This window comes from Thermobia domestica, chromosome 16, assembly GCF_964235325.1.
Source record: "Thermobia domestica chromosome 16, izTheDome1.hap1.1, whole genome shotgun sequence".
NCBI classification, from domain to species: domain Eukaryota; kingdom Metazoa; phylum Arthropoda; class Insecta; order Zygentoma; family Lepismatidae; genus Thermobia; species Thermobia domestica.
Genome location: NC_137469.1, coordinates 77,784,512 through 77,801,219, shown reverse-complemented (window position 1 = coordinate 77,801,219; position 16,708 = coordinate 77,784,512). Strand labels below are relative to the sequence as shown.

General features: G+C 35.4%; 1 protein-coding gene across 9 annotated transcripts in view; it reads left to right on the top strand.

Moving 5' to 3' along the window:
- LOC145673181 (multiple PDZ domain protein-like) overlaps positions 1–16,708 on the top strand; it is an 817,414-nt gene that overhangs the window by 649,383 nt on the left and 151,323 nt on the right. For all 9 annotated transcript variants that reach the window (XM_081742643.1, XM_081742640.1, XM_081742641.1 and 6 more), the window contains one exon: positions 9,697–9,791. In XM_081742643.1, coding sequence (XP_081598769.1) covers positions 9,697–9,791 — 95 coding nt within the window. The remainder of the gene's footprint in view (positions 1–9,696; positions 9,792–16,708) is intronic.

Below are 16,708 nucleotides of genomic sequence, written 5' to 3'. Positions count from 1 at the left end.
TACATGATTAGTTAATGATTTATTTAGAGTATATCGTTCCGTTCAGTACCACCACCAATTGAAACGTGGACCTAGAGTTTAACGTGGGGTCCGAACCCCATGAGCTTCCACTGGGAATCGTACCTGGGCTTCGCAAAACGCCCAAAGGGTGTACGCTGACCATATAACCACGAAAGAGTTCAGACACAATTCGTCTACAGACAACAAATAAGGCTGCTCCTCCTTAAGATATCCCTTCTTTGGTTGGTTTGAGTTGAGCGTTCCCTTTCAGCACCGAAACTGTATGAGATGTGGTTCACAGTTTAAGATGGAATCCGAACTAAGACAATGCGTTCAAATTTCAAGGTTTTCCCAATGGGAATTGAGCCGAGAAAATGTGCAGCAAAAACGCGCGCACTAGCAACTAGATCACTGGGGGAGGGCTGAGCTATTTATGTACGTCTTTGGTTTCCAACAACAAACAGCATATTCTGTAAAATCAGATTAGTTTTGAATATTGAAATGTTAAAAACGTTTTAAAAAAAGTTTTTGTTTCTTCTTCTTCTTCTTTTCTTTTTAAGTGGGAAATATTCGAATAACACTAAGAAAGAATGTTTCCAAACTGGATATCGTAAAACTTTATTTTGAAACCATCTGGTGAGAGAAAGAAAAGGAAAAAAGTAATATTTGAAGAACGTTGTAAGATTTTATGGGAATGGTCATTCTTTCTTCGTAAAGTTTTGGAAATATAGATGTTCCTTTCATTCCGAAAACTTTTATTTTGTATTTCGATTGAACATGTTTTGGAATCATTTTCATTTTCTGTAACTTACAATCTGTTGTTTTCCCATAGCATCTGTCGCATTTTCCCATCTCCTTTTCTGATCTATCTTTTTCAGACATTCTTACGTCACTCAGTTAAAGTCAAGTATTATTTGGCAAGTTGCCAAGGAAATCGTTTCGTTTTTCTTCCTCATTGCTTTTAAACTACCGACAACTTTGTAATATCTTTTCCGTGTATTGGAATTTTAGTCACAATAATCCCTTTGTTCCAGCATACACTTACACATTATTGATTCCAGATCTTTTTATCATTGTAGTCTGTTTCATTTATAATCCCTTCATTTTTGTATAGATACGTATAATCTTGTTTAAAACTCATTGGCCTTCTTTCCTAAGCTCCCGACTAATTTATTTGTTTAACTCACTTTCTCAGCTCCGAGACAAAATGGGAAGTAGAAGTATACAGTTTAAAGTAGAATCCAAACCACCGGAATGCCTTTAAATTTTAAGACGCTTCCGCTTGGAATCAAACCCGGTTCTGGTTCTCTCACTTGGAAATCGAAGACAGGACCCCATACACAAGGACGTGCACACTAGTCTCTGGATTAGCGGGTAAGGCTCTTTCGACTTGTGTAAAACGATGTCATGTATAGACCTGCGAGCCCTCTCCGTTGGCCTAGTGACTGTCACGTGTCCTTTTGGTGCACGTGGACCTGGGTTCAATACCCGGTGGGAGAGAACAAAAATTAATTTCACAATAGTTCACTTTCAGTAATCATCACCCCCGTCCGCTTAAAGAGCACAAGTATGGGACGTTGAACTAAATAGAAAAAAAAAATCATAACCTTACGATATGTGTAATAAAATGTCAAATAAATGCCGAAATTTCGAGTTGTCAGAAAGTGTCAAAATATCGCAATATCAAAAATATCGATATGTCGAAAAACATCAAAAATTCGCAGCATCAAAAATAGTCAAAAATATCAAAAAGAATCGGAATATATCAAACTATCGAAATCGATATACAAAAATAATTACAAAATATTGTCGTATATCGAAATATCAGAATATTGAAATACCAATGTATCGATCAGTAACAATTTTTAATATCAATACTTTTATATATTTAAAAAAATGATTAATCGATCAATATATCGAGATATCGCGCAGCCCTTCTTGAAATCCGAAAGTTTTTTTTTTTTTTTTTCGGACTAATAGCTTAAAACTTGTGTTTAGAAACTTGAAAACGCAACACTTGCGGTATCGGCATTTACGGTACTTCGGGTATTGACATTTGTGGTACTGGGACATTTGCGGTACTATTCGAAATAACTGCTTATTTTCCAAGCTAAGACAGAATATTATCGGGTGTTCAGCTAGAGGATAAGCACACAGTATCAACTGCTACACAAAGACCAAACTTTATAACAATGGTGTAGCAAGCACGTTGTTCTAGGGGAAAATAGCATGACTATTTTAGGTGACTTGGGCTTTTTTGCATACTAAAAGCAAACTAAAAGTCTTCTTTCAGAATATGAAATCATTATTAACTCAACATGCATACATACAAACTTTTCTCAGAACACTAAGAACATGTAAACCCAAATATAAGCATCAATTATACAGAAAAGTGAAAAAAAAAAAAATACTAGGATACATGTTAGACATATGCGAAAGATGTAAATAAATGCTTGTTTGTGATTGGCCAAAACTGGAAAATGTAAACAAATTCTTATCTCTCATTGGTCAATCGCCTATCCACAATATTTAAAGGGAACTTCTAGAAATATTTATATTTTTGTTTTCTTTTATAGCTTTCATTAACAGTTTTCCAATAATACAGATCATTATGATGGATTGATTGAGACATCTTACAATCAGAATAATAAAAACAATAAACAACGTACCTTCTCTTCTGGAACAAACAAAAATTACTCCAACTTCTGAATGTGTGTCATTTTCCTCAAGAATTTCTTGATGTCTTTTGAGGCTACATAATCAGTTAATGCTTTTTTTTTTTTATTCTTCCGTCCAATTTTATTGTACTGACGTTGTCTAAGTTTCCCTTCAATATTTAGAGGGGGGCCGCGGTGGCTCAGTGGTAGAGCGTTCACCTCTGGTGCTTAGGGTTCCGGGTTCGATCCCAGCCCCCGCCAAGTGAACCTTGTGGTGGACAAACACCGTGTGCGTGGGTTTTCTCGGGGTTCTCCCGTTTCCTTCCACTTTCTTCATTCCACCATTTCATGCATTACTCATTATCACCGTCTCCTTTAGCCTAACCGGCATAACCGTGGGACGTAAAACTCAAAGATTTCATTTCATTTTTTTTCAATATTTAGAGGTCTTCTTTGATACCGGTAGTCGCTGTACACAGCGTCATTTTTTAGATCACCAAACAGTCCACGTTAGGAGTTGACTTATCTATTAATGATTTGAGTCTCTAGTTCCATCTTCAACAGCATTATTCGTTCGGTGCTCTTGATTCGAGCAGTTCCACATGATGATTTCAGTACCGGTATTATTACTTAACCACTGTTCTACAATATAATCTAAAAACCTCTCAAGTCTTTCGTGATGTGATGCATCTTCGAAAAGTGTTATTATATGTGTGTAGGATGTCTTCAATAGGCATGCTCTCATGCGAGATAATGTCATCGGCTAGCACTACAGGCTTTGTCGTCGTTATACAATATACCGGGAAATGCCGGCATTCGTGGCAACGAGAGTACTGACTCGGGAGCTAAAAATGGCGCCTAAACACGAGCTGTATTCATTCTTTTCTTGCTCCGATCTCTAAATTATTTTCTCTACCGGATTAGACCCCATTAACAAGCGGATGGAAATCAAGTGAACGAATATAAATTGCATTATGCGTAACCTCTTCTGGAGAGTTGACAGCCATCATTGCGTGATAGTAACAGAGATAAGGTGCTTCTAATACGCTTGCATATGAGACACGTTCATCTGACCATTTCTTACAAGTATGTGTGTAGAGAAATGAACATTTTTTTCTGGAAAGATAAAATCTTTCAGTACTGACAATGAACTGTACTGTACTTTCAGTATTGTATAATACTTTGTAGCGCCAAAAAATTCGATTTTCTCGATTCGTTTTTTCTTTATTATTATTTTCTCGCAAACTACACATCAGAATTCACCCTAATATATGCATAAGTTCTGTGTGATCTATTAACTGATGTGTGTAATAACTTTGGATATTATTTTAATTGAACAAAAAAAAAAAAAAAAAAAGAAAGAAAGAAAAGAAAAGAAAAGGAATTTTTGAGTTTTACGTCCCACGGTTATGCCGGATAGGCTAAAGGATATGCGATGATGAGAAATAATTGAAATGGTGGAATGAAGAAAGTGAGAGGAAACGGGAGAACCCCGAGGAAACCCGCACAAACGGTGTTTGTCCACCACAAAGTTCACTTGGCGAAAGCAGGGTTTGAACCCGGGATCCGATACACCAGAGGTGAATGCTCTATCACTGAGCCACCGCGGCCCCTTTAGTTGCATAGAAATTAAGTCTTAAGACTGATAATTTTAAGTTATATCTCATTAACCGAACTGTATGATGTTGTGCTAGTATCGTGAACTTCTCGTGGTTAAGGAGGTAGCATACCCGCCTTTGGCATGAGAGACCCGGGTTCGATTCCCGGCAGGATCTCACTTGATTCGGATCCCACGTTAAGCTGTAGGTCCACGTCTCATATACTCTCGCTGCTGAAAGGGACGCTAAAACTCAAATCAAGTCAAATAAGATCAAGTGCTAGTATCATAATTTACGAGCTTAATGAGGGTATATTTTAGTTTCAGTTTTCATCTCAGTAAGTGATTTGGTTCTTGTAGAGTATCCAATTTTAAGGTAACAAAGAAAGTTTGATTTTCATTTTCTTGAAAACTACGCATGAAAGTTTAGACTCACCCATATAATTTTGTTCAGATTAATGAGATCTATCGATTAGTTTTTGTCTCATCATTGGATTGTTTTTCCTTAAACGCTACTAATTTAGAATTTAGTGCGTGTTGATGGTCATAGTCTCACTGAGTATTGGGGATGTTTCTGCTAGATAACATTTAGAGATGCCTAATAGCAGGAGTAGATTGAGGGCGGAGCCAATTGAGCCCAGGCTCCAGGGTCCCCAAGCTCAGGAGGCCCACAAATCCCTCTGTTTAATACTAAAATATAGTAATCAACTTAGGTGGTTTCAGACCCATGCTATTTTTTTCCGCTTGCGGTATCGCTAGAGTTGTCTTCTTTCACCAGTCTTTTCGCGATACTTATTTTGTGAGGGAGTGAGCTGTTTTGGGCCTCTATTAGCTTGTGGTGACTATTCCTTTGAAACATCTCTGTTATTACTTAGAGCAATTCCAGGAGGTTTTCCAAATCTCCTTAACAATAAAACGTTCCTATTCAAATTAGTTTGGGCTCTCGGAGATACAGCATAGTTCTCGGTCTTTTGATAAGCCTATGAGACTGTGGAAGACAGCAAAGAAAATGTATGCGCTGGAATTATTCGTAACGTAGGGCCCCCTTGAGATAGCTCCAGGGCCCCAAAAGCCTTAATCCCCCAATCCGCCCCTGCCTAATAGGTTTGTCTGTATTAATTGCGTTCTTACTTTTATTCACCATATTGAAATTACAAATATCCTCTGAGGTTTTTATTTGTAATGTAGTAGCTGTTATTGCTTTTAGCATTATGTGTTATTTTAATGTTTTTATTCGATTTTAGTTCTGTTTCCTTTTATGTAGCGCTATTTACTATTTCCACTTTTTCACGACCCTTTAACATTTGTTATATTCCTCAGAGCTTTAAATTTCCATTTCCTTTGTCTTCTTTTTCTTAATAATAATAATAATAATAATAATAATAATAATAATAATAATAATAATAATAATAATAATAATAATAATAATAATAATCTAATTTTGGTTCTTTTCTTTTCCGGTTCGGGAGCCAGAAATTGATACCATTAGCTTCTGTCAAGATGGCAACAAATAACCTCGATGCTAATGACGCTGCAGAAATTCCCATTAAATCCCGAGTTAATCAACTTTATTATTTTTAATTATTTAATTTAAATGTCATGTTACAGAATTATTCCCAAAAAGTATTAGCTTTTGTTTTAATTTATTGCTTTTAAAGAAAATGAATTAAACATTTCTTTTAATATAATTTCAAATGTCTATATATGAACAAAAGTACTAACAAATGTCTTTTATTGAAAGTTGCTGTACTGTACAGAACTTGAATGATGCTTCATTTCTCAACGGAAATTGAATTGCTATTTCTTTCTATAATTATAATGCTAGCTTAATTAAACACATGCTCTTTCTTGATCCTAGCATGCTCTCTCTTAATATATAGGATGTTTCAAAACAACACCCACAATGTTTGAGAAGTGATTCCTGACACCAAGATAAGACAAAAAATATAGACCAACCTGGGTGTAGAAATGCTTCTTTTGGGGATATGGCCAGTCGGAAATCCAAACTTGCCTCCCGTGTTAATCTATATTTCTTTTCATGTCAAAATTCTTTTTAAATTTATTTTTATTTTCATAGAACTTTTAGTAATGTTTCTTTAGTTTTCTAGTGCTACCGTACTAATTTTCTTCATTATATGTTATTCCTGAATTTTGAATGCAAGATGTAGAACAGAACTTTAGAATTTCTGATTGTCTTTAAGAACAGAATTGTAAATGTATAATCAATATTCGTAGTATTTTTTAGAAAGTTTGCTCAGTGGTAGAGCATTGACCTCTGGTGCATGGGGTCCTTGGCTCGATCCTAGCTCGTGCAAGTGAGTTTTGGTAGATGGTAGATAAACATGGTGTACCTGGATTTTCTCAGGGTTCTCCCGTTTCCTCCCACTTTCTTAATTTCTTCATTCCACCATTTCATTCATTTCTCATTATCACCGTCTCCTTGAGTCTAGGCGGCATAACCGTTGGACGTAAAACTTAAAAAAATCATTTCATTTTTTAAGGAAGTTTACCAAAACTCTTCTTATATATTTATCGTGTGTGTCCGTGTGTCTGTCCGTTCGGAAGACAAACGTCTCAAGAACTACGATGGATCACAATCGATTTTGACCATAACATACAGGATGAAAAGTTAGGAATCGAGTTTGGTGATGAAGGTGATATTCAAACCTGATGTGATAGAAATCAACCATTTCCAGTTTTAACATTACTATAGAATAAAAATGGTAGTAGATAGCGAGAAACTTTTTCCTGTAATCCATTAAGCGTTCCCAAGAATACATTTCATCTCCATTCTTAATACTGTACTAAAGACGGAAATAAAAGGAATCGACTATAACTTTCTGGTTCAGTATTGACCTACATAGAACACAAATGATAAGATTTATTGGGAATCGATTTGGCGTTCTAAGAATAGTAGGAATAATCATCTTTCTTAACCCTTTATTGAAACCGGAAATGATATAAATCAAACATTTTCGGTTTTAATATTGATCGCTATAGAGTAAAAATAGTAATTGGTAGTCCCAAAAGCTATTTTCTGCAATCAATTATGCGTGCCAGAAATATAATCAACTCGACTCTAATCCTCCATATTAAAAGTGGAAGTGGTAGAAATCTACTACGACTTTCCATTTCAGTATTGCTTAAGAAAATACCGTACCACACAAACGCAACTTTTTCCTTCACGAGTGTACACGTGATGTTGCTACTTGCTAAAACATAAACATAAAGAATTTTAATTTCACTTGGTATTTATCAAGATAGAAATAAGTGTGCAGAGCGAGTAACGGATGTAGATTACACTAATCGTGGTAGTCAATATGCACATCTGTTTAAATATGAACAACAGGACATTACACTGCTCTTAATATATATAAACATTACATGCTATCATCTGGCAAATGTTTGCTCAGTTCTTGTATGCACGCTGATATGTTGTTACGTTACAAACACTTTGGCAAAAGCTTGGTGATACGGTTGTGATACTGTATACAAGTAAGTTATATCAAACAGAAAATACTGTAAAGGAATAGTTCTTGAGCAACACATGTTTCGTTATCAGAAGTCGAAATACTGTAATTTTGCATTACATTTCTTATTCAATTAAATCAACATACCTATTACTTACCATTCATTTTCCAGTGATACAGGATATAGATGTAAAGCAGTATACAGGGTGGCCCAAAAGTAGGTATACAGTCCCGTACTGATCAACTCAATGTATTTCATATCATTTCTTATTGTTATCAAACAGGTAGGCCTAGCGTCTTTATTACTTGTTCTTAATGTCTTTTTACTTATACCTTAAGCCCTGAACAGCCGAAGCAAATAAACCCATAAGTTAGAATATTATACTTGACCAATGCAGGGGTGTATACTTAATTTTGGGCCACGCTGTATAAAGCCCTCCCCATTTGTCTAATGGCTAGTATCTTGAGTTTGATTCCCGGTGGGAGCACCTTGAAATTTGAACTCATTCTGGTAGTTCGGATTTCATCTTAAACTGTAAGTCCACGTGTCATAAAGCCTTATTACTGGAAAAGGACACTAAACTCCAAACAATCTACCAAAGCAATAAATGAAAAGTTTAGTTTCTGTTTACAATGTTTATTAAATGTTAAAAATTATACACTTCTTCAGATATCTTATTCATTATAATCCTTAATTCTAAAAGGAAATCAAACACATTCTAACGTTCTCTAGAGGAAATCAAGTATGTGTGTAAAACTTTAGTCTCTATCTGAGTGCTGTCAAATTGTATAGGTGTTTTCCATTTTGAACGAAGCACATACAATCAGAATAAAATTGATCGAAAATCGGAACGAATTATTGTTTAAATATAATTCGTGTTTTGTAAAGTTCCAATAACAATGGTTGAAAAAATGCCTCTTTTCTGAGTTAAACTGTCGAAAGTTTACAAAATCGGATTTTTGAACCCCCATAGCTTGAAAATTGGAGGACCTAGCTCAAGCAGTTCGAGAAATTAATCTGGAACTACTATGTTCTCTCTGAATTTGATATTTGCGAACTATGTAGTACCTACACAACGCATATTAGAATATACATAGGTAAGGCTGAATATCAGAAGGACGTCCAAATTTACTGAACTTGCTCGTCAAAATTTGGTTACTCACGTCAGATAGTTACCGTTCGCAAACACAGGTGTTTAGATATAATTCATTCTAGTTCCTCTATAATTTATCAAATGGTGTCAGGTAAATTCCATAGTTTTCAAGCTATGTGCTTCAGTCAATTCTTTCTAATCTTCTTCCGGTTCTGCTCTGAACGGATTTTTTTTTTTTAAACTGTTTATTTGTAAATTTGTCTTCGATTTCCCACATGTGATCACTTCCAGAAGTTTGGTATAGGTGATTTCTTGCATCATGCGTATAACAATTCTGAGTAGTTAATATTACTGTAGACGTTGCCGATTCTGAGAAGCATAGGCGCAACTAATGGGGGGGGGGGGAGAGACAGCGAACCCTAGAACACTCCTGCCCCTCTTGAATACTTTTGAACCACAAGTAAAGGTTCTATCAATTCTGTGAAATAACGGGCTAAGGCTTTCCTTAGCAAAATCTTAGTTACACCAATAATCAGAGGTGAAGTATTATTCTTCTCTTCATACATTAAAAAAAAAAAAAAAAAAAAAAAAAAAGTTTCCGGGACATCTAGACCTGTGAACTAACTAATCCGTTCAAGACTCTCATTCTGCCTTCGGAATGCAAAGATTGTGAAAGAGAAATTATAAACATGGAGGTTCATTTGTATTGACACAGTGATTGTCGTTTTACTTAACAGCCATACCTTACATGTATCTAACGCTTTAAGAATAACTTTCATAAATGAGAAAGTGTATGAATTACTTTCTAGCCAAAGTTTTGCAAACACTGAAGTTTTAAATCCTTAATAGTCTAATTTTATTTTTTGTTAAAATTCTAGGTAAATGGCATCGTGCTACAAGGAAGATGTCATCTCAATGCTTCTGCCATCATCAAGGGACTCCCAGGGCCTATATTCAAAATCATTGTCCTTAGGTAAGCGATCATTTTCCATTTTCAGATGTTAATATAAAGCTAATATAAAGCTATTGTTTTGCATGCTAATATAAAGCTAATTGATATATTTTAGGTATTTTGTCGGTAAATGTTGCCAATGTTTGAAAAATATGAAAAGCGTTCCCGTTTCTGGGGTTGAGTTCCTCCCTTTTTCCTTTCAAATTTACTTCACCGAAGAAAATTAGGCGTTTCACATCAGTGGCTGATCTAGCCCGGAGCCGGGGACCTAGACCACCTAGTTTTTTGAACTCATGACATCATAGTCTGGGTTCTGCCAGCCCTCCCCCAAGTTTTTACCTTTTAGATCCGCCACTGTTTTACACATTCCAAATAATGTGAATTTAATCTATTTCGGCATTTCACTAGGAGTGTTATTTATTCTTCACTCACGTCCCAATCAAATTGAGTAATATAATCATCCATCCATCTAAGAATTCCTTTTATACATTTGTAATAATTTATTCACTAGCTGTGTAACCTTGCTTGAATATGCGTGTACTTGAAACGGCGTATGGCGTCAGCCAATAAGCTTGCAGTGCGCTGTTGCCAAACCTTCAGTGAGGTATCTAGTCGTTCATAACTGACCATAAATATGAACAAAATCAATTACGAAAAATTAAATTCCTCATTGAAGGTTTGGAATCAGCGCAGTGCGAGCTTATTGGCTGACGCCATACGCTAATTCAGGTGACGCGGACCGGACTATAGAAGATTATTTTGTTTGATAATATGTGGTATCTTACTAAGCAGAAAAAGAGGGAAGAATTTTCCTTTTAGAACGGCATCCATAGCAGAGTGCTTGTGAGCTGTGGCATTGCGCCATAAAACGTTAAATAGTGTATCTGTATACAAGGTGGCGTAAAAGTAAGTTTATCCACACAAAATTAAAGTTTAATTGCAAAAGTCAGTGACATTATGGACTCACTCTGACGGTTTATTAACAGTTGCCTTTCTTGTTTTGTCAATTTAAGGGAGACTTGAGTAGGGATGCGCACGAGACGAGTCGAGACAGGATTTTCCTGAGAAAATTCGAGTCGAGACACGGCTCTTCCAATAGAGGCATATACATTTTTCGAGTCGAGACATCACTTTTACAGCACATTTTAGAGACGAGACAGCTACAAATCTTGTCTCGTGCGCATCCCTAGACTTGAGCGACCAAGTTTCTTATATTTCTCTCCGTACAAATACTACTTAAGCGTACAGACCTTGGTGCATCTGGCAACACTCCGTTGTTTCAAATTTCTTGTTCAATTCTGAAAGCTGTTTCGTGTTCATGAAGGCATATCGAAAAACTTGACACGAAAACCTTTCCACACTTTGGTTGTATCTGCATCATGTTTGCCCCACAAGTGAAGTATTCTTACACCGTGGTCAGTTCAGACTGAACACAGCAAACTCACCACACAACAAACCTAAGTCTTAACGGTCGACACAAGTTGACTGTTCTAAAGACCATATGACAATGTGACCAGTGTTATCACTCAAATATATCGCTCAGCAAAGTGTAATTAGATCGTAATATAAATGGGAATTTTGGGTAATTCACTTCTGAGCCATCTTGTATTTACAACCACATTTAAGTGAAACTGAATCAGGATAAATTCTAATTACGGGGGGGTCAGAATTTTTTCCTAGGAATTCAAACTTTTTTTATATATAACTATAGCCTAATTTTGGTTAGGTTTGGTTAAGTTTAGTTACATTACGTTAGATTAGGTTAGGTTACATTATGTTATATTTACCTTCATGGTTTGTATTGGTCCCCCGCAATTACAAATAAGCCCTGAAGTATGTCGAAATATACCTAAAATCATATGATTACATTTCAAAATCTCCCTGTAATATGTCCTTTTAAAAGTTGATTTTTTTTTTCTTTTTATCTTCTTTCCCTTTTCAATAAATTTAAGCTCTTAATTTTCCTTTAATTGATTTTCTTCTGGATTTATGTTTCAATTAATTAATTAATTGTGGTATTATAATTGAATTTGTTTACATAGTAACATCAAAATAGCATTTGTTTGCATATTAATATCAACCGTAATTTAAATCCAATGATAGTTAATTTAAACATGTAATTAAATAAATGAACAAATCCGATTATTGAAAATGATCTGTGATTACTGTACAAAATAGTAAATTCTGTAGTGCCCTAAAAACTGTTATTCCTCTCTCCAATTGCATAATAACTCAATCCTGTGTAATTAATTAGATTTGAAGCATAAATACATTAATGTATAAGTTGAATAGTTCCATTTATAGTTCGGTAAGTTTGATTCTAAACTTTGTGACCAGCTAAATGAATATTTTTTTTTTTCGCGGTGTATCTTGGAAATATGGAATTCCTCAAATTGTCAATTGATCAATTTTGTTGCAACACAATACAGTTGCAACTTTACAAGCTTAATTTCAGTCCTATCATAACATTTTTGTGGAGCCGATTTATCTTTCACGTACGTTCTAAAGCATCCAAACTTGCAAAGTCTGTTGAAATCAATTGAACATGAAGTTTGTAGTCTTGAATTGTAGTGGGATCGGTTAGCAAAGTAGGTTAACTGTTGAAATATTATAAGGCATTTATAGTAAGGACATAAAATAGAGGAATTGGTTACATAACTCGTGCAGAAAAAACACGAAGTATCCAAGATGATAATATTGAATGTTACTTAGCACAAGTATATGTGTGCGAATGTTGCATTTGACTTGGTTTATCCTACGTTATGGACAGTCCGCCGACAAAAAATTATATAATACACTTTAACAGATTATATTCGTGAACGTTTTTTGAAGTTGGTTCGAATTAAGGTAGTAATGCATAGTGTGGTTTCAAATCAAGATATATATATATATATCGTTACTTACATGGTTTAAAATCAACGTGACGTAAGCAACTTTCTCAAACTTGAAATGCCATCTAAAATACTTTTAGGCTCTTCAAACGATAACCACACATCTGTCATTTTGACTCATTGCCTGACGCTGCATGTTCATTTTACAGTAATGTAGTCCAATCCATCAACCTAATAACGACATCTGTTGAGAGGAAATCATACTACGCATTGCTATTTAAATTCGATCCATCTTCGCAAAAGGTCTAGATATTATAGGGTCTGATTTAGGGGGTGCATCAGTGCACATTGCACCCCCTGTCCGTTGTAAATATACACTATCGAAATTTAGAAGCTAGCAGTGAGTATAGCAACACTTTCTGAAAATTTCTGCTCTGCTATACTGTTTCCATTTGGGGCTTAAAACAAAGCGGAATTTTGGGAAAGCAGCAGTGCAAGTAAATTTTCTGAAGGTTGTAGGAAAAGGATTCACCGAGAGCAGACAACATTTCCACGGCAATTCCTTATTTACACGACAGATGCCTAAAGACATTTAAAAAATTCAAATTTAGTTCAAATGTACCGGTAGTGGTGGGTGCACCCCCCATCAGAAAATTCTGGATCCGGTCCTGTATATATGTTTAAATATGTATGCATTATTATTATTATTTCGAAGCCTGCATCTTTGAGTGGGTAAATTGCTTATATATATATATATATATATATATATATATATATATATATATATATATATATATGTGTGTGTGTGTGTGTGTGTGTATGTATGTATGTATGTGTATGTGTATGTATTGTGAAACTCGAATTCTGAACAAACGTGTTGAAACTTAATTGCTATTAACATTGGAACAGTCCCATATTTGAACAAAGTATTAGTTCGATACTGGGAGAAAATTGTTTGAATAATGAATAATTGGTTTCTTTCCATTCTCTTTTCACCAGTTCTTCCTTTATCTTTCAATTGCCTTAATCATTTGTCTCCTTTAGCATAACGGACATTTACGTGGGACGTTAAATCGAACAATTTCATTTTCACTAAAATATTACCATATTTTAATCAATTAGGACTGTGGATATTTCGATAAATGGATGGATGGATCGATATTTTCGAATATAAGATAAAATATCGGAAGATTATCAATCGACATATTCACATTTCGATATATCGATACCGACTTTCGATATTCAATCCTGAATATCGCACAGCCCTTAGGTAAGAGATTACGAATTACATTACGCAATATAAATTTAAAGTGTATGTGTTAAACCAATTTGTTTTAGTAATTTAGATGATGATTGGTTACGCAGCTTGCTGTTTATTGACTAGCCTTGGAGAAGATTGGAAGAGCAATTTCGCAACACCTTTGAAATAGGAGTTAATGTAAGAGGGAGACAGGTGGAGAGGCAGGAGATTTCATGAAACAATGGACGTGAAATTGGCCTTAATAATGAAAACTTTAACTTTGCTCTGTTGTTTGGTAACTTCAAGCCTTCCTCTATTTATCTTGAATGCAATGGAAGAAGTAGATGCCATATTTCCGAGAAACCAAACATCAACCGGGAAATTTATTCTTGATTCCTGGTTCGGAGGGGGATCTCATTTCCATTTGAAGCGTGGCGTGAGTCTTCAAGGTGACAAGAGAAAGAGAGAGGAACTCCCGGAGAAAATTGAACTTTTCTACCCTTTCCTCTAACAGTGCTGTTGCTTCAGAAAAAGAGGTCTAGGGATTTCCTTTATCAAGTGGATGTGACACAAAAGCAAGTTGAAAATTCTACTCCCCTCCCGTCACCCAAATGGAGGAAAGTGGAAAACATCAAAGAGTTATTATAAGCCTTATTCCGTCTGTTGAATTATCACATGAATATTCTTTCATGGATTAATTCTTCCTCTCTCCTTCTCTCTCTCTCTCTCTGTCTCTCATGTTTTTACGTTTGTGGTATGCGGTAATGAGTGCGAAGTAAGCTAGCCCTAATCATCTCTCTTTGTTTTTGGGGAAATCTAAAGGTCTCCAATTAACATAATATATGCTGTAAATGGTCTGAAGCTTTTTAACTGTTCAAAATGAATGTTGAGATAAGTGATAACATAGACAAATTGCAGAAGTTTTCTTGTTTTCCTTTTAAGAGAGAACAACTTCGATTTAACATGTGTCATAAACACTTTTCGTTGTACACTCACCAGCGAAATCATTATCACCACTCCAACTTTTTGAACGAAGTTGCGAGGCGCAGCAAAACTACTTACCACACGGGGACAGGGATCTCACTCGATCAGTCTATGCTTGTGAGTAGAACGGGAAAGGCCGGCGATATATTAGAGTTTGATGGGCCTAGATTGTGATAGGCAGACAGCTGGGAACAAGCATATCGAAAATAGTGCCACTTGTTAGGTGTTCGTGAGCTGGCGTGGTTAGTATCTTTTAAAGATGGGAAAATAATTTTGTGGTCAACATCAAATGACAAAACGTGAGGCGGTCACACCTCGTTAAAGATGTCGAATGTCATGGACTGTCGAGATTGATAAAATTAGCTTCGATGCAAACTGTGATATAATTTATAGCAGACTTTAACAGTGGACAAAGCACGAGTGTGTCTACGCACACAGTTCACCGCACACTGTTTAGATATGTGCCTCCGCAGCCGACGTCCTACATGTATACCAATGTTAATCGCAAGATATCGTCGATTGCGACTGGAATGTGCATGTGCTCATTATATTGGACTGCCAAGCAACGACACAATGTTGCTTGATCCGATGAATCACGACACTGCGCTCATCGCATCGATGATCAGCTCAGAATCCATCTTCTAGAAGAGCAGCTCCTTGAGAAGTGCGCAGGAGGACAACAAGCCGGCGGTGACCCCATTATGATTTGGAGTCTCTTCATATGGTCATTCATGCCCACTAGTGCGTATGGAGGGCACCATGACTGCTTCTGTATATCGAAAGATCATTAGTAATCAGTAGAGCAACCCACATTATGCTTTATTTTTTGTTTAATTATGCTTTATTTTTTTTTTTCAAATTATGCTTTATTGTTAATTTCAATCATTGTTTTACATTAATCGTGTATAATGTATAATATTTACTATATATTAAATATTCTAAATATCTTGATTTATTTATTAATATTTTATGCAACCAGTTTCTTTTCTAGTTAATGAACTTTCTACTTAATGCACTGTAAAGAGATATCCTTTACTCGAGTATGAATTGACGGTAAACACTTGCTTTATGAAAGGTGGTGAGAGATTTGCCATTCTTTCATTCGTAAAAATAAAACTAAAATTGGAGATAGCTGTATTGTTTCCAGTGCTTATTTCTCAAGCATTTTCGTCCTTGAGAATAAGCGATAAGAGTTATCTTCTTTGATTCGGAAAATATGGGCTCCATACATGGTGTGTTGATGTAGGCTACGTTATACTGAAGATCGACAACCCATACAGCCTCAATGCTTCAAAACAGTGTTGAACTCTAAACAACAGAGACCGGATGTTTAGGCACTCAAAAGCTGGAAAATAGGCAGGCAAATAGGCACTTAAAATGTAAAAAATAGGCAGTAAAATAGGCACTAAAATGTAACTCGAAATAATGGAGATAAATAGTGAATACGATTAGATAATAGATTCAAGTCACTGAGATAATGTTCAATAATATAGAAACATGCCTGTTTGTTAATGTCTTCTTTTACTTTACGATATATATATTGTAATGTACCACGTTTTTGTGTTTACAAACACCTAATATATATATATAATGTGTGTGTGTGTGTTGTTGTTGTTGTTGTTGATATTATATAAGTTTATATATCTTCGTAATGAAGGCTTATTTTGAGGAAAATGCATAGAATAGGCAACATTAGGCACTAAAACAATTATTTAGGCAGTAACGGACGAAATAGGCAAAATAGACAAAAATAAAATGGGCTTAAATCGTAACTATAACCCCCATATAAACTTTAAAACGTTATTTTTGATCATATCTTTAGTATTAAAGAATAGACATTTTGCCTAACATCCGGTCTCTACTAAACAAGTTTTTCTTTTTTT